The 23,638-nt window shown below is 43.3% G+C and overlaps 1 protein-coding gene across 1 annotated transcript in view; it reads left to right on the forward strand.

Moving 5' to 3' along the window:
- LOC137215645 (zinc finger protein 211-like) overlaps positions 1–19,233 on the forward strand; it is a 28,898-nt gene extending 9,665 nt beyond the window's left edge. Inside the window, exons 2-5 of the mRNA XM_067721168.1 lie at positions 6,868–6,958; positions 12,294–12,618; positions 14,932–15,058; positions 16,334–19,233. Coding sequence (XP_067577269.1) covers positions 12,586–12,618; positions 14,932–15,058; positions 16,334–17,631 — 1,458 coding nt within the window. The 5' untranslated portion in view covers positions 6,868–6,958; positions 12,294–12,585 and the 3' untranslated portion in view covers positions 17,632–19,233. The remainder of the gene's footprint in view (positions 1–6,867; positions 6,959–12,293; positions 12,619–14,931; positions 15,059–16,333) is intronic.
- Positions 19,234–23,638: the final 4,405 nt, after the last annotated feature.

The following is a 23,638-nucleotide window of genomic DNA, read 5'->3' on the forward strand; positions in this document are numbered from 1 at the left end:
CATTCTATTGGGTTGGCCAAAAATTTCATTCCTGTTTTACAGAAAAACCCTAAAGAACTTTTTGGCCAACTCAATACATTCCCACCAACAGTGTAGGAGGGTTCAATAACAGTCTGAGTTTGATGACCTGGTGGTAATAGAAGTGAAAACTTGGTGAGAACTGTGAAATAACCCACAGAGTTGGGTCTTCTCTTCCCTACTTTACACCTCTGCCAGCATGGCTGACTAAGGTCAGCCTCTCCTGAGGTTGAAGGGATTCAGTATTTTTAATTTTGCTAAGGAAAAATGATGAGAAAAAATAATATTATTATAATCCAATGTGATATTATCTGAACATGAGAGGTTTTGAGATATGTTATACTCCAGAATAAACGGATAACAGAGCAAATGGAAAACAGACTCAACATGACTAATTATTAATATAAAAATTTTTTTAAATAATAGTACAGAATATTAAAAAATTCTAGAAAAGTGAGGAGGGTAATAGGAAAAAAACCCACAAGAACTAATCAAACAGCTACAAATGGACTGACTCACAGCTGAAATAATTTCGTCTATAATCCTGCTCCATCTCCCTCCAGCAACTGTTTATGCTAAGACAAACTCCAGAAGTCGTATCACTACATCCCTAAATACTTAAGTAAGGGAATTCCCTGGCAGTCCAATGGTTAGGACCCCACACTTTCTCTGCGGAGGGTGTGGGTTCAATCCCTGGTCAGGAAGCTAAGATCCTGCAAAACATGTGGTGTGGCCCCCCAAAAAAGAAAAAAAAACCCTTAAGTACATGTATCTAATAGACAAGGACTTTTTTAACTTAATTGTAGTATTTTATCATATGTAACTATAAACAATAATTCTTCCATATTATCCAGTACCAAACAGTATTCAAATATTCCTGAATGTTTATATTTTGACAGGTTCGTTTAAAGAAACATGAAATCATTTCTTATTTGTTATTATATTTTCTATCTCTTGATTTTATAATCTTCTATGGATAACTCCCTTTTTAAAATTATTTATTTATTTATTTATTTTTGGCTGCGTTGGGTCTTCGTTGCTGTGTGCAGGCTTTCTTTTTAGTTGACGCAAGCAGGGGATATTCTTTGTTGCTCTGTGCAGGCCTCTCATTAAGGTGGCTTCTCTTGTTGCAGAGCACAGGCTCTAGGTGCGTGGGCTTCAGTAGTTGTGGCACATGGGCTCAGTAGTTGTGGTTCGTGGGCTCTAGATCGCAGGCTCAGTAGTTGTGGCACACGGGCTTAGTTGCTCCACGGCATGTGGGACCTTCCCAGACCAGGGCTCGAACCCACATCCCCTGAATTGGCAGGCGGATTCTTAACCACTGCACTACCAGGGAAGCCCAATAACTCCCTTTTATACATTAATTATTTTTGTTTGAAAGAGATCATAATCCATGTAGAATTTTCTGATACTCTGATTTGGCTTACTGTATTCTCATGATGTCTTTTAATGTGACCTCCCATGCTTAATATTTCCTGCAAAAAGGTAGTTATTTTAGAGATGAGATCAGATTCAGAATTATTCATTTTTCTCTTTTGTAGGATTATGATCAATGTAGTCAGTGTGTCAACTGCACCTGAGTCACTCTGTAATCTAAGAGCTTTAGCAGCCATTGATAATTATTGCCTGTACCATCAATGTAGGTCATGGTTCTACCCTCCCTTTTCCTGTATTAGGTGGAACATGTTTTTTACAGACAAGAAAGGTATTGGAGGAGAAGTGCAGATAGAAAAAAAATATGCAAAAATATCTGGATTCGGGCTTCCCTGGTGGCGCAGTGGTTGAGAGTCCGCCTGCCAATGCAGGGGACACGGGTTCATGCCCTGGTCCGGGAAGATCCCACATGTCGCGGAGCGGCTAGGCCCATGAGCCATGGCCGCTGGGCCTGCGCGTCCGGAGACTGTGCTCCGCAATGGGAGAGGCCACAACAGTGAGAGGCCCACGTACCACAAAAAAAAAAAAAAACAAAAAAAAAACTGGATTCTTTTTATCTCTCCTTTCTCAGTGTGATGATTTGATCCTTTGTCATTCTCCAAACTGAGGGGTTTTTTTTTTTAGTAGTAGTAAATGTAAAGGATTTTTACAAATTTATTCTTTAATCCATTGTAGATGCAGTTGACCCTTAAACTGTGGGGGTTAGGGGTGTCGACCCCCTACACAGTCAAAAATTTGAGTGTAACTTTTGATTCCCCCAAAACGTAATTACTAATAGCCTACTCTTGACCAACACATATTTTCTATGTTATATGTATTTTATACTTAAGGGTAGAGAAAAGAAAATGCTGTTGAGAAAATCATAAGGAAAAGAAAATACATTTACAGCATTGTACTGTATTTATGGATGGCCAACAGGCATGTGAAAAGATGCTCAACATTGTTAATAATCAGAGAAATGCAAATCAAAACCACAATGAGATATCCCTTCACACCTGTCAGAATGGCTATCACCAAAAAGACCACAGGATTTCCCTGGTGGCGCAGTGGTTAAGAATCTGCCTGCCAGTGCAGGGGACACAGCTTCCAGCCCTGGTCTGGGAAGATCCCACATGCTGCGGAGCAGCTAAGCCGTGCACCACAACTACTGAGCCTGCACTCTAGAACCTGTGAGCCACAACTATGGAGCCCATGTACCACAACTACTGAAGCCCGAGCGCCTAGAGCCTGTGCTACACAACAAAGAGAAGCCACCAATGAGAAGCCCGCACACCTCAACGAAGAGTAGCCCCAGCTCGCTGCAATTAGAGAAAGCTCATGTGCAGCAAGAAAACCCAATGCAGCCAAAAACAAAACAAACAAACAAAAAACCCCACAAATAGCAAGGATGTGGAGAAAAGAGAACCCTCCTATGCTGTTAGCGGGAGTGTAAATTGGTGCAGCCACTGTGGAAAAGAATATGGAGGTTCCTCAAAATAACTAAAACTAGAACTACCATATGATCCAGCAATGCCACCCCTGGCTATTTATCCAAACAAACAAACAAAACCCCACTGGGCTTCCCTGGTGGCGCTAGTGGTTGAGAGCCTGCCTGCTAATGCAGGGGACACGGGTTCTAGCCCTGGTCTGGGAGGATCCCGCATGCCGCGGAGCGACTAGGCCCGTGAGCCAAAAGTACTGAGCCTGCGCATCTGGAGCCTGTGCTCTGCAAAAAGAGAGGCCGCGATAGTGAGAGGCCCGTGCACCGCGATGAAGAGTGGCTCCCGCTTGCCACAACTAGAGAAAGCCCTCGCACAGAAACAAAGACCCAACACAGCAAAAATTAATTAATTAATTAATAAAGTGTCTCAGGTTGATGTGTTTAAAAAAAAAAACCCACTAATTTGAAAAGATACATGTACCCCAGTGTTCATAGCAGCATTATTTACAGTAGCCAAGATATAGAAGCAACATAAGCGTCCATCAAAAATGAGTAGATAAAGAAGATGTGGAATATATAAATGTATATATCTTTCATATATGTATTATATATATTATGTGTATATATTTAATAGAATAGAATACTACTCAGCCCTAAAAAGAATGGAGTTTTGCATATGCAACAACATGAATGGACTTGGAGTGTATTATGCTTAGTGAAATAATTCAAACAGAAAGGTAAATACTGTATGATATCACTTATATGTGGAATCTAAAAAAGAAGACAAACTGGTGAAGATAACAAAAAAGAAACAGGGACTTCTCTGGTGGTCCGGTGGTTAAGAACCTGCCTTCCAATGCAGGGGACTCAAGTTTGATCCCTGGTTGGGGAACTAAGATCCCACATGCCACGGGGCAACTAAGCCCGCTCATTGCAACTACTGAGCACTTTAGTCCACGTGCCGCAACTGCTGAGGTCTCAAGCCACAACTAGGACTTGATGCAGCCAAAAATTAAATCACTAAAAATATGTTAAAAAGACTCACAGATATAGAGTACAAACTAGTGGTTACTAGCGAGGAGAGCGAAGGGGAGGGGCAAGATAGAAGTAGGGGATTTAGACGTACAAACTACTACGTATAAAATAGGCTACAAGGATATATTGTACATAAAGAATATAGGCAACATTTTATAACTGTAAATGGAGTATAACCTTTAAAAAGGGTGAATCACTATGTTGTACACCTGAAGCTTATTGTAAATCAGCTCTACCTTAATTAAAAAATAAGATAATGTGAAAAAGAAATTCATATTTATAGGTATAATAATTCATGTGTTAATAATAAAGCAGCAGTATGATTGCTTCATGATAGCCTAGCCTATACACTAATGAATGAATGATCATAACATTTTTATGGCATACAGTATTACAGTTCTATTCATACGAGTTACCTGTGATGACAGGTTGATATGCAGTTTCTCCAATTAAGAGAAAAGGAGAGAGATACTATATAATAATATAATTCTTTGAAAGCAAAGTTATAAAACAGTAAAAAACTAACATTATTAATTTTATATTAAATATCACTCACCTTATTCCTATGTAAGGATGGGCTATCCACTTCAATACAAGTCCTTTTTTTTTTTTTGGCTGCCCCACGCACCATGTGGGATCTTAGTTCCCTGACCAGGGATCGAACCCATGCCCCCTGCAGTGGAAGCGTGGAGTCCTAACCCTTGGACCGCCAGGGGATATCTCAATACAAGTCTTGAACACAGTGTTCTACATGATGAATACTTAGGCAATGATGATGATGACGCAAAAATTCTCATACAGTTCTTACCATACAGTTATTAGATTTTCACACAAAGACACACACACATACACAACAGATAAGTTTATTAACTGTAAGTCATGATGATTATTTACTGTTCACTAAGTGGAAGTGGGTCATCATAAAGGTCTTCATCCTTGGTGTCTTCATGTTGAGTAGGCTGAGGAGGGGGAGGAAGAGTAGGGATTGGTCTTGCCGTCTCAGGGTGGCAGAGGTGATAGAGGTGGAGGAGGTGGAAGGGGAGGCTGGAGAGGCAGGCATGCTTGGTCGAACTTCACAGAAATACATAATTTCTGTCCAACTTCTTTACTTTTTCATTTCTTTAAAAATGTTTCTGTATGGTACCAATCCTTCTTCCACTGTCTGCCTTAGTTTCAGTGCCCGTATCATACAAGGGTCCATGTTGTAAAAGAAGTCAAAAGCAGTCTTGAATAGTCAGAACCCTTCTGCTAGATTGTCTAATGTCAATTTATTTTCAGGCCCTGATGCTTCTACATCATCTCCCTCGTCGTCTGGCACTGGTTCAGAAGCACTCGTCTCCATCAGGTCGTCTTCGTGAATTCCTCTGGTGTGGTGTTCAGTTAGCTCTTGAATTTCTCCAAGATCCACATCTTGAAACCCTTCACCTTCACACCCTTTTTTTGGTCAGATCCACAATCTCTTTCCTGGTTTCCTTGATTGGCTTTGTTTTATTTATTTATTTATTTTAACTTATTTATTTTATTTTTGGCTGTGTTGGGTCTTCATTGCTGCATGCGGGCTTTCTCTAGTTGCAGCGAGTGGGGGTTACTCTTCGTTGCGGTGCGCAGGCTTCTCATTGTGGTGGCTTCTCGTTGCAGAGCACGGGCTCTAGACACATGGGCTTCCGTTGTTGCAGCACGTGGGCTCAGTAGTTGTGGCGCACGGACTTAGTTGCTTTGCGGCATGTGGGATCTTCCTGGACCAGGGCTCGAACCTGTGTCCCCTGCATTGGCAGGCAGATTCTTAACCACTGCGCGACCAGGGAAGCCCAATTGGCTTTGTTTTAAATCCTGTGAAGTCATCTGGACACAGTTTTCTCCAGTATGAATTTATTGTTTCAAGCTTTATGGCTTTCACAGCTCTTTCTATAGCAACAATAGCATCTTCAATGGTGTAAACCTTCCCAACTTCCATGATGATTTCTTTATCAGAATTCTCTTCCATAGCATTGATAATCTTTCCATAGAGTACTGTATGTAATGAGGCTTACAGGTTCTAGAGGCTGAATTAGAGGCATGTGTTTGGGGGCAAGTAGACCACTTTAAGGCATTTGGTGTTGAACTCATTGGCTTCTGTGTGACCAGGGGCATTGTCCAATTTAAAAGAACTCTGGGGCTTCCCTGATTATGAGGATGCAGCATGATTTATTCAGTCTCCCATTGATAGATACTACGTTGATTAATCTTTTTTATTATAAAACAATCGATACTAAATAGCTTTGTTATTACAAAAGACTTGCTCTTGTTGTTAAATTAAAACAATTTGCTATGTGAGCAAATCAATTTTCTGGTAGATTCAAATAAAATCAGTCTCTAACATACTTTCTAAATTGATGGAGTAGTTTCTACTAACATTACTTTGCATATTATCTTCATTCAGACTGGGTTGGGATCCTTGGAAATTCCTCACTCTTTATAGCTTTGTAACTCAAATTGGGGCATGGGTTGAGACCTCTGTGGGTCAGTTGGTCTTTGCTAGCAAGTTGGTTCTTTCTCTAAAGGGATCATCTACCAATGGCATGTTTTGGATTGAATGATGCTGGAAGTCAACATGTCTTCTGTTTACACAGAAAGAGCATGGAGCTTTCCTCCAGCATGACTTGCTTCCTGAGTAGTTTCTAGGCCATTAACCTTTGTCCCAGTACCTCTTTGGGGATCAAATTCTTAGCTCCATCCACTGAGTACATTGGCTTCTCCTATTTCCTCGACTGTATCCTGAAACTCCTGGTATATATTAACATTCCTGTGAGAGTAGCGAGGAGCAGAAACAGAAGTATGGGGGCGGGGGGAAACATATGCATATCTTCCTGGGATATTCCAGATAGATTGAGAGGAGATATCGTCTGTATCTGTGATATTGATGTAATGTGTTTGAGCCTTGCGGTCTGGGCTAATGACTCTATTGTCTTTGTTCTTTACAGATACAAGCAGTAAGTCCAATACATTCTCAGCAATAGACCTTCTTCTGGACCTTCCTATGAAGCCAGAACCACATGCACCATCCTGATCCTGGTGAGCATGTTTGGCTTTTTTACTTATTCACATCTATTTTGTCCTTTTAGATGGCCCTAGTTGTAAACCCAAACTGTTGGCTGATGAAAACGTTTCTTCACTTGCGTCTTTGTTTCTCAACATTTTGTCCCTTTGTGCTGGTTAGCAGTGAAAACCCTGTCTCTAAGTTCTGTTTGTGTGGTGGGTAAGGCAAACACCTTTTTTCCAAATACGGCCTCTGAGCTCTAAGTTCCCTCCAGGACATTCAATCGTGTATTTAATAAATTTTTCTTTTTATATTTATAGTCTTATAAACTATGTCAGTTATTCTGTTGGGAATTTTGCATCCATTATTGAATAATAATTGAAATAACTCATAGTAGTTGTAGGACACAAAAGAAACTGTCGAGGAAAGGGGAACCCTTCCAAGGCCGAAGAGTGGGCTCTTGTCTTACACTAGGAAGTGAATTGTCCGAGGAGACACATGTGCTGACAAAGCAAGAGACTTTATTGGGAAGTGACGCCCGGGCAGAGAGCGGCAGGGTGAGGGAGCCCAGGAAGAACTGCTCTGCCATGTGGCTCACAGTCTCAGGTTTTATGGTGACGGGGTTAGCTTCCAGATTGTCTCTGGCCAGTCATCTCGCTTGGCCCATAGTCTGACTTAGGGTCCTTCCTGGTGGCTCACACATCTCTCAGCCAAGATGGATCCAGTGAGAAGGGCTCTGGGAGGTTGGCCGACTCCTCCCTCTTTTGGCCCCTCCCCGTTAGTTTTCGGGTTAGCTTTCTGCTGCCGCACCTTGTTCCTTATCAAAACCTCCTGTTGTGAGACAGCTCAGGCAAGCAGGCCTGGCCAAGGCAGGTGGTTTTGGTCACCAGTTCCCTAACGAAACTATTGTGTAAATAGTTATTCAAAGATGTTACTCTAAAGTAACGTATGGCTTTTTCAGGTTTTGGGAGTTTGATGGTAGAAATCCCATGCTGACTTGAATTTTTTTTTTTTTTTAATAACCCCAGTTCTTTGATTATTAAGGGAAGGGCTCTGAATCTGCTCCTTTATCTTTTTTTTTTTAATTGGAGTATAATTAGTTTACAATGTTGTGTTTCTGCTGTACAAGTGAGTCAGCTCTATGTATACATATATCCCCTCCCTCCCTCCCTCCTAGGTCCCGCCCATATAGGTCATCACAGAGTACCAAGCTGAGCTCCCTGTGCTATACCCTGTGCTATACCGCTGGTTCCCGCAGCTATCTGTTTTACACATGGTAGTGTATTCATGTCAAACCTAATCTCTCCCAGTTCATCCCACCGTCCCCTTCCCCTTCTGTGTTCACACACCCATTGTCTATGTCTGCGTCTCTATTTGTGCCCTAGAATTATGTTCATCTGTACCATTTTTTTAGATTGCACATACATGCATTGATATACAATATTTATTTTTCTCTTTCTGATTTCACTCTGTATGACAGACTCTAGGTCCATCCACATCTGTACAAATGACCCACTTTCATTCCTTGTTATGGCTGAGTAATATTCCATTATGTGTGTGTGTGTGTGTGTGTGTGTGTGTGCCACATCTTCTTTATCCATTCATGGATAAAGTGTCAGTAGACACTTAGATTGTTTACATGTCCAGGCTATTGTAAATAGTGCTGCAATGAACATTGGGGTACATAGGAGGGTTCCCTTTTCTCCACACCCTCTCTAGCATTTATTGTTTGTAGATTTTTTGATGATGGCCATTCTGACCACTATGAGGTGATACCTCATCGTAGTTTTGACTTGCATTTCTCTAATAATTAGTGATGTTGAGCATCTTTTCATGTATTTGTTGGTCATCTGTATGTCTTCTTTGGAGAAATGTCTATTTAGGTCTTCCACCAATTTTTTGATTGGGTTTTTTTTGATATTGAGCTGCTTGAGTTGTTTGTATATTTGGAAGATTAATCCTTTGTCAGTTGCTTCATTTGAAAATATTTTCTCCCATTCTGAGGGTTGTCTTTTTGTCTTGTTTATGGTTTCCTTTGCTGTGCAAAAGGTTTTAAGTTTTATTAGGTCCCATTTATTTTTGTTTTTATTCTCAATACTGTAGGAGGTGGGTCAAAAATTTAGGTCTTTAATCTATTTTGAGTTTATTTTTGTGTATGGTGTTGGGGAGTGTTCTAATTTCATTATTTTACATGTAGCTGTCCAGTTTTCCCAGCAACTCTTATTGAAGAAGCCATCTTTGCTCCATTGTATATTCTGGCCTCCTTTGTCATAGATTAGGTGACCATAGGTGTGTAGGTATATCTCTGAGCTTTCTATCCTGTTCCATTGATCTATATTTCTGTTTTTGTGCCAGTACCATACTGTCTTGATTACCGTAGTAGCCCTGTAGTGTAGCCTGAGGTCAGGGAGTCTGATTAATTTTTTGTTCTAATTCTGTGAAAAATGCCATTGGTAATTTGATAGGCGTTGTGTTGAATCTGTAGATTGTTTTGGCTAGTATAGTCATTTTTACAATATTGGTTCTTCCAATCCAAGAACATGGTATATCTCCCCATCTGTTTGTGTCATCTTTGATTTCTTTCATCAGTGCCTTATAGTTTTCTGAGTACAGGTCTTTTACCTCCTTAGGTAGGTTTATTCCTAGGTCTTTTATTCTTTTTGTTGCAATGGTAAATGGGAGTGTTTCCAAAATTTCTATTTCTGTGCATTAATTTTGCATCCTGCTACTTTACCAAATTCATTGATTAGCTCTAGTAGTTTTCTGGTGGCATCTTTAGGATTTTCTATGTACAGTATCATGTCATCTGCAAACAGTGACAGTTTTACTTCTGCTTTTCCAATTTGTATTCCTTTTATTTCTTTTTCTTCTCTGATTTCTGTGGCTAGAACTTCCAAAACTATGTTGAATAATAGTGGCAAGAGTGGACATCCTTGTCTTTTTCCTGATCTTAGAGGAAATGCTTTCAGTTTTTCACCATTGAGAATGATGTTTGCTGTGGGTTTGTCATATATGATTGTTATTATGTTGAGGTAGGTTACCTCTATGCCCACTTTCTGGAGAGTTTTTATCATAAATGAGTTTTGAATTTTGTCAAAAGCTTTTTTTGCATCTATTGAGAAGATCATATTGTTTTTATTCTTTAATTTGTTAATATGGTGTATCACATTGATTTGTGTATATTGAAGAATCCTTGCATCTCTGGGATAAATCCCACTTGATCATGGTGTATGATCCTTTTAATGTGTTGTTGGGTTCTGTTTACTAGTATTTTGTTGACGATTTTTGCATCACTGTTCATCAGTGATATTGGTCTGTAATTTTCTTTTTTTGTGATACCTTTGTCTGGTTTTGGTATCAGGGTGATGGTGGCCTCGTAGAATGAGCTTGGGGAAGAGTTTGAAAAGGATAGGTGTTAACTCTTCTCTAAATGTTTGTTGGAATTCACCTGTGCAGCCACCTGGTCCTGGACTTTTGTTTGTTGGAAGATTTTTAATTACAGTTTCAATTTCATTACTTGTGATTAGTCTGTTTATATTTTCTAATTCTTCGTGGTTCAGTCTTGGAAAGCTGTATGTTTCCAAGAATTTGTCCATTTCTTCCAGGTTGTCCATTTTATTGGCATAGAGTTGCTTGTAGTAGTCTCTTATGATCCTTTGTATTTTTGCGGTGTCAATTGTAATTTCTCCTTTTCATTTCTTTTTAAAAATTATTTATTTATTTTTGGCACACATCCTTCTCTCTAGTTGTGACACGCTGGCTTGAGTGTGTGGCTCAGTAGTTGCAGCGTGCGGGCTTAGTTACCCCACAGCATGTGGGATCCTAGTTCCCCAACCAGGGATCGAACCAGCATCCCCTGCATTGCAAGACAGTTTCTTTATTTTAAAAAAATTACTTAATTTATGTTTTTGGCTACATTGGGTCTTTGTTGTTGTGTTCAGGCTTTTCTCTAGTTGCAGCAAACAGGGGCTACTCTTTGTTGTGGTGCTTGGGCTCTAGGCGCACAGACTTCAGTAGTTGTGGCCTGTGGGCTTAGTTGCTCCGTGGCATGTGGGATCTTCCTGGACCAGGGATCGAATCCCTGTCACCTGCATTGGCAGGCGCATTCTCAACAGCTGTGCCACCAGGGAATCCCATTTGATCTTTAGTTCTTCTAGGTCCTTGTTAAACATTTCTTCTATTTTCTCAATTCGTGATTTTGGATCATCTTTACTATCATTATTCGGAATTCTTTTTCACGTAAGTTGCCTATTTCATCTTCATTTATTTGGTCTTGTAGGTTTTTACCTTGCTCCTTCGTCTGTGACATATATTTTTTTGTCATTTCTTTCTTTTTTTTTTTTTTTTTTTTTTGATGAGTGGGGCTGTGTTCTTGTCTTGCTGGTTGTTTGGCCTGAGGTATCCAGCACTAGAGTTTGTAGGCTGTTGAGTAGAGTCAGGTCTTGGGGAGCTCAGGTCTGACTCCTCATTCCTCCAAAGGATGTTCTTGGAAGATGTCTTTCTGCATGTGTTGATTCTTATCTGCCTCCAGCTCAAGATAATCCCTATGCCAATGTGGCATATTTTGGTTCCCTGCCTTTGTATCTGATAAATTCAGCAGAAACACTCTTTCTCATAGTAAGAGTTGCTTCTTTGCAGGGAGAGTCTTATCATCTCATCAACTGAGGATCTGAATGTTTTCTCTGTGGGGTTTATCTAATGTATTCAGTCTTCAGAGGCTCTGTGTAAGCACTTAGTGACTTACCTAGATGGTCCTTTGAATAGGGCTCTATTACGTGGAATATAAAACCTGTTGTTTCCCCAAGAAAATTATGAGCTTTGTAATGTTTTCTAAATCAAGATCCCAAAAGTTTTCCTTGGTGCAGTTATTGTATTTTTTCAAGAATTCACATATTTTGGAAATGTTTTTAGTGCTTATGAAGTCACACAATTGTTTGTGCATGCACATGCACTTGTAGGGAGTGCTTGTCCCTTGTCAATTTACATGGTATTTTTAGTTAGAACTTCTTAGCATCTTTCATACCAAATGATTTATATACATGTAGATTAGCAAGTCACTGTCACTAAATCATTCTCACAGAAAGTGGGTGTGATCTTTGGCAGCTCAATTCAAGAGTGAATACCTCAAGGGAGTTCCCTGGTGGTCCAATGGTTAGGACACTGTGCTTTCAATGCCAAGAGCGGGGGTTCCAGCCCTGGTTGGGAAACTAAGATCCCACAAGCTGCAAGCCATGGCCAAAAAAGTAAATACCTCAAAATATCCTTAAAGATTTTATATTTTCATCTATTTAAACTCATTAAGTAGATAAAATATACAGAGGAGTTTTATTGAATGCTTTAATTCAGTGTTTTATTTACTCTTTAATTCAGTGTTTTATTCACTGCTGTGAGAACTACATTGACCAGAGGACCCTGAGCCATCAAATTCACGTCAGCGTGGAGCCAATGAAGGTCCAGGACTGGGGCATTTCCATGTGTGCCATCGTGTCAAGGCGGGATTTCCGGCATTCTCCTAGTGGCAGTCTGTTTCCTACTCAGAGGTTCCACAGCTCTGTGTCTGGTCCGAGGTGACCAAATTAAAGACGAGACACGACGAAGAGGAATTGTCCTTGCTGTACAGAGTCGGATCTGAAGCACTGGGTTGCTCCACCCACAGACTCCGATGGCGGCGGCAGTGCTGAGGGACACGCCTCAGGTAAACGCTCGTCCTCCAGGCCCTCACCACCCTCACTCCACCAGACACTAAAGCCCCGAGTGTGGGGCGCTTGCTCCTGTGCCCGCAGCCCAGGCCCCGGTGTCCAGGATGGTGAGGCAGCCATGGGTGGGGGCCTGGGGCCCTGTTTCTGACAGACAGTGTGATGGTGCGTGGGAGAGGGTCACAGGTGGAGGAATCAGCAGGTGTATAGGTTTGGAGGTCGGAGGATTGGGAAACCTATTTCTTTAGGGAACAGAGCATTGAGATGGAGTGGCCCCTGGATTGGCAGGCTCAGGGGGTTGTTTCTTCATTCTGAAGGCCCTGGGAACCATGGGGAATTTCAACAAAGAAGACGAAGTTTTCCAAGAGGATTTTTAAAGGAAGAACAGACTGGAGAGGTTTGATGACAGTGAAGCACAGGGAGACTGAGTCCTTGTGCAAGTCACATAGCCGCTAAGAGTCAGCACTGAGGACTGAACCCCAGAGTTTAGACAGCCTGAGGTCTCTTTGCTCCAGTGGTGAGCAGAGCTATAATGGAGACCAGAGCCCACTGAGCTCCAGCATGGTTGCCTGCCTCCACTGACCTCTGCCCAGTGGTTCCCATAACAGTTGAAGTGCTTTTAGAATCTACACAAGTAAGAGGTGAGGGTGTCCCAGGGTCTCACTGATCATGACCCTATGCATGTGGTATCTGGGGTTGTGGTATCATGGGACCCTTCAACTGCCATTCTCCCAGCTCTTAGTCTGGGACCCTGGAGAAACGTCAACAGAGGCTGGAGGTTATATGGAGGTGTTCCCAATTCCAGAAATTAGTAAAGTCGTCAAGGGCATAGGCACCAGTATGTGCCAGATGCTTGAAGGTGAGGCCAAGCTGGGAATATTCAGGGAAATGTAAGTCTCCTTCTGATGAGAACAGAGTTAGGGAGGCAGGACTTAGGCCTGGAATGTCTCCCTGAGAAGTGGGTGTTGATTTTGGAGGTGGTCGGAGCAGTGGGGGAGTTTGGGTCATAAATGGAGGTGAACTTACACATGCCTTAACCTGTTCCATCTATCTGCAGAAAAGAAAGGTCTAGAAATTTGAGACAGAGTTCAGCATTAGACACACATGGGTGGTGACTGCTTGGTGGATTGGGTGGGGCTTTCTGTCATGTTTAGGAAGGGGAATTCTTGTCCTGGTGGTAATATTATTAACAAATCAGGAGGAAGAGAGTAGAAGTCAATTCTGGGTGTCTTTCTTGGGCACCAGGTTGGAGGAAGTGGTCTCTCAGACATAGGTAAAAGGTTTTAAGAGAGGTAGCCATTGAGGGAGGAGAGGATAATCTAGCAGCCACAGTTTCCAAGGGAAGAGTGGACATGAGGTGAATGTAGAGGCCTAGGAGTAACTGAGGCAAGATGACCCTGAGGATTGGGCTGCTGCTTATTCACCATTCTTGACTCACCAGAATTTTGTGGTGACCTTTTGTGGATCCTCCAAGGCTGGTTGATGAGCTTAGGGATGAATAGGACACCTGTGAGTTACTTGGCCTCATGTTACGGGCTGAATTATGACCCCCTAAAGTCTTATGTTGAAGTTTTAATCCCCAGTAACCCAGCATGTGACTGTGTTTGGAGATAGGGATTTTTATTAATATGAATCCTCATCCAACATGTCCAGTGTCCTTGTAATAACAGGAAATTTGGGCTCAGACACAGAAGAAAGACCAAGTGAAGTCACAGGGAAATGACAGCCATCAATAAGCCAAGGATTGAGGCTGTAAACGCAACCAACCCTGCCAACACTTGAACTGTCAGAAAATGAATTTTTGTTGTTTAAGCTAGCCACTATGTGGTACTTTGTTGTGGTAGCCTTAGCAGGAGGTGGGGTCCTGCAGCAGTCTGTAGTAGCAGGGCACTCTCAATGCTGTATGATGAGTAACAGGGAGACAAATGGAATCCCTGTGGCTGTGGGGATGCATTTATGGCGTGCACAGATGCAAGAGATGCTAAGAAAGATGTGCACACAGAGAGGGAGCATGAGCTGATGATTCTACATCTTTGGTATTAGGGACTTAAGAGTGCAGGGTGAGTCTACATTTGGTTGTACCTGGGAGGTATGCTCTGGGGTATCCCAGGTATATGGCCTGGCTGGGGGCTGGTGGGGCCCTGCAGGCAGGACCATGAGGAGAGAGTGACATTAGTGGCACCAGGACCTGGTATCGCCTCCGAGTTGGAGAGCTTGGGAGGAGGGTAAGCATGGGGTAGATATGTTAATAATGGGTTGTGGGTCCTTGGGAGAGAGGCTTTTTGTGATTTCATCTCTCCCCATCATGGCAGGGTAGTGTGACCTTTGAAGACGTGGTAGTGTACTTCTCCTGGGAGGAGTGGGGGCTCCTTGATGAGGCTCAGAGATGCCTGTACCACGATGTCATGCTGGAGAACTTTGCACTTGTGACCTCACTGGGTAAGGCCCTCACACCCATCCCAGTACCTTGAGCTAGACTCTGATCTTCTCACAATTGAACAGTAGGTTCTGTCTCCTTTCCCAGTTCCCTGGCTGGGTGCTGTGGTCGACAGGGCTGGGCTGAGCGACTGCCCTCTTCTTGAACCTGCAGCCACTGGTGTGCTGCCCCAGTGAGCCTGATGGATCACACCTTACTTGCCCTCTCCCTGGCTGGGTAACTGTCCAGATCCATGGCTCCTGCCCAGGTTTTTCTGTCTCCTTTCTGTTGACATTCTTCCTGTCTGTGCCAGCAGTTGCCATTTGATAATATGTTGACTACATTTGGGGACGATGGGCTTTTATTTTTTGGCCATGCCGCATGGCTTGTGGGATCTTAGTTCCCCAACCAGGGATTGAACCTGGACCCTTGGCAGTGAAAGTGCAGAATCCTAACCCCTGGACTGCGAGGGAATTCCCATGGGCTATTCTTATAATATGCAGAATTGCTCTGGGCCAATGCTAGTCCATCACCTGTCCTGTCATTGCCTTAGGACTCAGGTCCCAGGCAGTTGTTCAACTGGGGTTCAGAAAGAAGAGTGCTGGGATGGACATGACTCCAGCCATGGCGAGATGGGCTCAGAGCAGGTCTCTCTTTGGTGAATGGCAGCTGATGGAGGGCATGACATCAAGACTGTATTCAGATCATATGGAACCTGTCCTGTGTCCACCAGTGTGTTGATGGTGATGCCAGTGACCACACCTCATTTCTACCTTTCCTGCCTTACTGTGGACACTTCTATAACTTCTGATTCTTCTCTGGGTCCCTGGCTGTCCCCACCTTTCTACTTTCATGTGTCACCTTTTCTCTACTGTTTCCTCTACAATGTTCCCCAAGATTAGGTCCCACATAATGTATTGCAAGGCATGCACATATCATTAAATAGACTGTGAATACCACGTAGTCAGTTGCAACCATATCTTCCTGCACCTGGATACTTGAACACAGCACTCAAATATCAGCAGCAGCCAAGGCCCTCCTGAAGGGTGTTGGCAGAGAAGTGAATTGGAGTTATTTCTTCCTGTGCTGCATGCCACCCTGACAGCCTCCATCTTGCAAGGGCTCCCTACTTCTTAGGGCTTTCAGAGTCCCAGTACTGCAAAGCAGCTCTTTCATCAACCTCATACTGAAAACAATCCAATGGCCTCATTCTTTGGTGTGTCTGACACATTTGTGTTGGGGCTGCCCCACCACCACCAAAGACAACACGCATTTCACCAGCATTTCTGTGCTTTCAGGTTGTTGGTATGGAATGGAGGATGAGGAAGCATTTTCTGTGCAGAGTGTTTCTGTAGAACAAATGTCACTGGGCAAGACTCCAACTCCAGATCCATCCATTCAGAAGACTCATCCCTGTGAGAAGTGTGTCATGGCCGGGAGAGACATTTTGTATCTGCCTGAGTACCAAGGATTGCATCCTGGGCAGAAATCATACACCTGTGAGGCATGTGGAAAACAATTTTGGTTCAGTCCAAACAGTCACCAGCACCAGAAGCACAATGATGAGAAGCCATTCAAAAGGGACATAGATAGGGCCTCATTTGTGACGAGCTACAGGTTCCATGTTTCAGGGAAGACCTTCACCTGCGAAGAAGTCGGGAGGGACTTCCTGGCTATGTTGAATCTTCTTCAGCATCAGGCCACTCTCAAAGGGGCAAAGCCACACAGCAGCTTCAGGTGTGGGGAGTCCTTTCATAGTGGAAAAAGTCATTACAAGTATAGTGAGTATGAGAAATTGTTCAGCTATGAATACACACTTTTTCAGGATGAGCAACTTCACACTAGAGAAAGTTACTATGACTGTGAGAAACCCTTTAACCAAAGCTCCATCCTTATTAATTGCCAGAGAACTGACACAGGAGCAAGGTCTTATGAGTGCAGTGAATGTGGGAAATCCTTTAGCCAAAGCTACAGACTCATTCAACACCACAGAAGTCACACTGCAGCAAGGCCTTATAAGTGCAATGAATGTGGGAAAGCTTTCAGCTACAAATTAAGACTTGTGCAGCACCTACAAATTCACACTAAAGTGAGGCCTTATGAGTGTGGTGAATGTGGGAAGTCCTTTAGCTACAGCTCCACTCTCATTAAACACCAGAGAGTTCACACTGGAGCAAGGCCTTATAAGTGTGGTGAGTGTGGGAATTCCTTTAGCCAAAGCTCCAACCTCATTCAGCACCAGAAGATTCACAGTGGAGCGAGGCCTTATAAATGCAGTGAATGTGGAAAATCCTTCAGCTACAAATGCAAACTTGTGCAGCACCTGCGAATTCACACTGGAGAAAGGCCTTATGAGTGTGGGGAATGTGGGAAATCCTTTAGCCACAGCTCCACTCTTAATCAACACCAGAGAATTCACACTGGAGCCAGACCATATAAGTGTGACGAGTGTGAGAAATCCTTTAGCCAAAAGTCCAACCTCATTCAGCACCGGAGAGTACACACAGGAGAAAAGCCTTATGAGTGTGGGGAATGTGGGAAGTCCTTTAGTCAAAGCTCCCACATCATTCAACACAGAAAACTTCACACCAGATAACCTCATGAATGCAGTGACTGGGAGAAAATCAGTTACAGCCAATGGTCTGTAATTAAACAAGTTCACAGCCTGGATAAAATTTATTTGTGCAGCAAAGTTGGGAAAACCTTCATCTAAAGGTCTCTGAGACCTACAGGGAACATGGGTTTTCAGTGTACTAGAACTAGAGTGTTTTTGTGAGGGAACCATCTGCTTGACATTGAACCTTATACAGCTGAGCATCCAGAGTGGGAAGGTTCCCCAGGAGTTCTAGGTTTGTGGGAAGCTATTAGGATCCTCTTTGCATATTCTACTGCTGGCTCTGTTGCCTGAATTATGTTCCTTCCAGTTTCTGTGGCAGAAGCCTCACCTCTACCACTTAGTAGTTTCCAGGTTCCAATAGTATGTATGTCCCTTGCAATGATCAGGGAAGGCAGATGTCTCTGTCCCATTCTCTACAGAACAGTAAGGAGGAGTAATTTTCAAGGGAGGAAGCACCTCTAGTGCCTCTGTGAGAAGTATAAATCAGTTCCCTTTTCCCAAGGATATCACATAATGCTGAGCACTACTGTGGGGAAGCTGTTCCCCGGGTACTGCAAAGGAATCACGTGCCTTCATGTCTAGAGTTGGGTTTTCTGGTGTTGGTTGTAAGACAGGGGTGAGGCTGGAACCTAAATTCACACACAGTGGATGTGATTCATATGCACTGGAGGAGGCTGTGGCAATGAGAGAGGTGTGCCTTTTCTAAACATGCCTCCACAAATATTCAGTGACTGTGGCTACATTGTGTTGGATGAGGTGTACATGCCATAGCTGTGTTCTTCCTGTAGCTGCGGTCATTGTCAGAGCATATAAAGCTTTGTATATTTGTGTAACCTCCAGGCTGCTCACTCTAAGGATACTGCTGCATGGAGAAGAAAATGAAAATAGACAGAAGGGAGATCTTGAAGCCCAGAGATACAGTTTTTTGACCTAGCAGCTGTTCCTGCCAACTCAGAAATGATCTTTATGAATACTTTCTGCCCTGTTGGAGGGCTGCCTCCCAAGCTTTCTAAACATCTGGTTATGAAAAAAAATGGGGAATTAGATTTCTATTTAAACAAATTCTTACAAAGGTTTATTGACATATAATTGATTTAAATTGTACAGTGTGGTTAGTTTTGACATAGTGTAAAAACCATGAAACCATTAAAAATGCTGATGGTTATCATATCTGTAATTCATAGTTACTTCCCTTGTATTTTTGGCCACACCACACAGCTTGTGGGATCAAGCCTGGGTCGTGGCAGTGAAAGCCCAGAATCCTAACCCCTTGGCTACCAGAGAATACCCTTTTAAAATCTCTTTCTGCCCTCACAACTACTGATTTACTCTTTCACAGTAAATTCGTTTGTTTCATAGAATTTTGTTTACTTTTTAAAAATTGTGTTTTCCCTCCATGCTGCATAATTATTTTCTGATTCATAAATGTTTGCTTATGTAAATACTTCATTCTTTTTATAGCTGAGTACTATATCCTGTCTAGATGAACCACAATTTGTTTACCCACTTTTCTGTTAATGGCCATTTTGGCTTGTTTCCAATTTTCGGCTGTTACAAATAAAGCCTTATGTATATACACAATGGAAAGGCACAGGCGATGAAGCCTCTTTGTTTTTGTTCATGTTAGGGGTAACTTGTTGCATCTCACCACACTATATTACTGAATTATGTAACACATAAACCTCTTCAGAGTCCATTTCTAAGATGTAAACCTTTCATAACTCCAATATCAGTGCTCAGACATCCCACTTTAAAGCTTTTGTGTTTCATAAATCTCTTAACCTCTAGGTAGGTAGCTATTACATCTCTGAAGTTCCCCAATCATTCCACTAGAGTTTGCAACATGTTTGCAACATTCTATATGTGGTTTGTTGGGTCTCTCAAACTATTTAACATGCTGACCACCCCACCAATTTGAAGAGATTAGGGTGGGCAAGTTGAAGTGTCTTGATGGTGCACATCTGTGGCATTTTTTTTTTTACTATCAGAGCTCCACACAGCCAGGAAATTTTTCAGGTACTGTATGTGCAAGAGTGTGAGGAACTGTCCTTCCTACACCCTAATGCCCAACCCTTCTGGTGTAAATTTGCGAAGAAAGGGTGAACCCGTGGAACACCCCCATCCTTCCTTGGACCCTAACAAAGGCAGAGCTTCAGATCCATGCTCCCTGCACCCACAACCTCACTGTGGCATGCCCCCAGGGTGCCGCTCCAGGCTCTGTGAATAATGTTCCTCAAGCTTGATAGTTTCGAAGTGCTTCCTACCACCTCTTGCAGTTCTCTTATGATGATCATAGGTAGGAAGCACTTCAAAAAACTACGATTTAAAAAAAAAAAAACTAAGATAACTGCAAGGGGTGGCCCAGCCACAGTGTTGGTTGGGCCTGGTGTAGGTATAAGTATCTTTTTCAGGTGAGCCTTGGGCATTCCCAGCTGAGTCACTACAGCCACTAGGCTGGGAACGAGAACATACTAGCCTCAAAGTGACTTGAAAGGAGTGAAAAAACCTGTCACTTCACGTGGTACTAAAAAGTACCCCCTCCTCAGAGAGCACTCCAAAACTATAAGCAGAAAAAAATCACAACCTGTATGTAATTTTTTGTAAAGCACAGTAAGTAAGTGCACCAAGGGAAATATTTGAACCCTGACTTTTGCAAGACTTTAACTGTAGTGGTAAAGTGGAATAGAATCCGACATAAAAACATAGGAAACTTCTTATGGAATATTTCTATTATTGTCACATTAACAGTATTTTTAATCACCCTAGAATGTTTTCTTTAAAACACTCTTCACCCTGTAATAGGTATAAATCCACTTCACTTGGGAAACTTGGAATTTTAATAAACATTTGTTAAGAGAAATATCCCTAAGCAAATCACAATATCTTTGGCAGGATACATAATAAATTGATGACAAAGTTTAACTTCAACTCCATCCAGTTATCTATCTTTGAATGAGGAGGAAGGGGGATTGGGAAAGTACAAGGCGAAAAAACGTACGTTTTTATATGTTTGCTTTAAAAAGTGCTCTGGGGATTTGATAGATGGATTTAGTCAGCCAGGATTAGCTAGGGGAAAACATCTAATCCCTGAAAACTACTTGGTGTCAGGGAAGAGTCATCAAAAGATGCTGAGACCTGAGAAGTAACCCCACACATGGCTGTGTTGAATTTCCTTCAGCCCTCAAAATTTCTTAACTTTCACAGTAGAAACTTGGAAGGGAGAATAAGAAAAAAGCCAGTTTCATGAAACTGGCCCAAAATGGGGGAAATGCACATCAAAACATTTATTTGTCACTTTTGAACACACCTACTTAAAAATCCCTACTGTGTGTGCCACACATTACTGTAAAAAAATAATTTTAATTATTTTTAATTATGAAAATTAATAAAATTTTTAATAGGATAAAAGTTTCTAAGGAGAAAGGCTGACTTAGAATAACAAGTGCAGGGGATTGGGCTCTAAATTAAATTTTGGGTGGGGTGGAAAAAAGCCTCATGGGTAGGGCTTACCTAGTGACATAGTGGTTGAACATCTGCCTGCCAATGCAGGGGACACAGGTTCAATCCCTGGTCCGGGAAGATCCCACATGCCAGGGAGCAACTAAGCCCGTGTGCCTCAACTACTGAGCCTGTGAGCCACAACTACTGCACCCACATGCCACAACTACTGAAGCCTGTGCGCCTAACAGCCCCTGCTCCACAGTGAGAGAAGCTACGGCAATGAGAAGCCTGTGCACTGCAAGGAAGCGTAGCCCACGCTTGCCATAACTAGAGAAAGCCCATGCAAAGCAACAAAGACCCAACACACAGCCAAAAATAAATAAATTTATTATTTTTTTAAAAGCCTCATGGGTAAAGGATGTTCCAAACCCACATTTGATGAAGGTGAGGGCATGAGATTTGGGGGGGTGGGAGGAAACACCATAGTAACATGCCTGAGGCCAGAATATACTTTCAGCTGTTCAAGGAAAAGAAGGCCAGTGCAGAGGTCAGAGATGTCACTGGGCCACAGATAAGACATTGTTCCACTGCAAGGATTCAGATTTCGAAGAAAAGATTTATATTTTTGGCTGGGGTCACGTACTTTGAGAGCACATCCTGTCAAAGGGAAGCACACAATAGGGAGCCCAGCTCACGAACCGTTAAACGCAGGAAGGGGCGAATTGCCATGGGGAAGAGAGGGATGCCCCCTTACCCAGAGGTGGTGGAATAGACCCTGTGGCAGCACTGCCAGCCGCGCACCCGGGAGTTACGCCCCACAGCTACGGATCGTCAAGCAACGCTCAGAGAGGCATAGCCCCAGGAGGAAACCGGGTCCACCAGTGAGTTCAAGCTGTAAGTGACCACCAGATCCCGCAATTCACGTGAATTTTCGCAGTTGGGGCGTTGTTCATAACTTCACCAGCAGAGGGACCCCACCGCCAAGAGTCAGACAAACTTCGTTGGCGGGGAACACCCACCCCCGCCCAACCCCAGAGGCTGCGGGTCAGGAGGTGCGAGGATACCTCTGAGGAGTCATAGGGTTTGAAGCCAGGCTGTGCAGCATGACCTTAGGAACCAGCCGAACAGCCCACAGTCGCCCACGAGTTCCCGCCTCCCCCGCGACGCAGAGCGCACACTGCCCGCCGGCCACAGTGTCCTGGCTGCGGGAGGGAGAGGTGGGGCGGTGTCCACCTACCGGAACCTCACGCGAGCCCACTGCCTAGACCGTGGGGCCCTCCGTGGGCCTGCCCGCACAGCCTAGTCTGGCCCGGTTCCCACCTCCAGACCCGGGAGACCCGCTCCAGCTCCCCTCAGCAGCCGGAGCAGCCCCGGCGGGGCTGGTCGTTCTGGCCGGGCAGCCGCGGCCTCTTCCCCGTTAGTCTGCAGGTACAATCTCCGGAGGAAGCACGAGGCGCGCCCGCCCGGCACGACCGGGACGATCCCGCCAGTCCCGCCGGCCTCCCGGAACTCGGCTGCAGGCACCGCGGCCGAATCCCATCCCCTGAAGATGTTGCCCGAGCTCCGGAAGGGAAGGGACTATATAAACGTGGCTGCCAAATGGCGCCCGACAACCGACGCCAAAGTCAGCGGGACGGATTCGGATCCCGGACCGACGAGGGCGCACCGGCGGCCCCCCGGGGTGCTGGACCTAGTCCGGGCCTACCTCGGAGCGCATCTCTCAGCCCGGGACCGTCACTCGGGCTGTCCAGAATGGCACCAGTGAGTTCCCAGGAGGACTTAGAAAAATTCTGCAGCAGGCAGTGTACACCGAAAACCATACAAAGATTCATGGAGAACAACGGGTGAAATTTTTTTTTTTTTCTTTTTTTGGCTGAGCCGTGTGGCTTTGCGATCTTAGTTCCCAGATCAGGGGGATGAACCCGCGTCCTTGGCAGTAAAAGTGCCGAGTCCTAATCACAGGACTGCCAGGGACTGCCCGAATATTTTAATTCTATCATTTTGAGTAGAGGTCTTTCTAAAAAAAAAAAAAAAAAAAAAAAGCTCAGAAGACATGAAGGAAATAATTTATAACTTGACCACATAGAAGTTTAAACAAAATCTGTCTCTGCATTGACCATAACAAAGTTCAAAGACAAAAAATGGATGTGGGGAACACTGGTGCTAATGTACATGGAGTGATAAGAATACTGATTTCATCATTACTTACCATAAAAAACAGGGGAGGATTAATAGCCTTTTACTAAATAAACTTCCAGCATATCTGTACAATGCAACAGTATGAAAGAGAGAGACTGTGTGTGTTTGAAGTGAGGTTAATGTTGATGGTGAACTGTTCCATGAAATTTCGTTTTAAGGTGTAGAATTTCCTTTGGTTTGGTTTTTTTTGTGTGTGTGTGTTTTAAGTACATGTATTTCTATTTTAAAAGATAGATGGACAGGCAAAGGAACTAGAACCGCTACAGCAATTTCAAAATCCAAGAATAAAGTTGCCCATAATTTAAAGCTTATTTATAGAGCTGATAGAGACCATGTGATGTTTGCA

The sequence above is a fragment of the Pseudorca crassidens genome, chromosome 20 (assembly GCF_039906515.1).
Source record: "Pseudorca crassidens isolate mPseCra1 chromosome 20, mPseCra1.hap1, whole genome shotgun sequence".
NCBI classification, from domain to species: Eukaryota; Metazoa; Chordata; class Mammalia; order Artiodactyla; family Delphinidae; genus Pseudorca; species Pseudorca crassidens.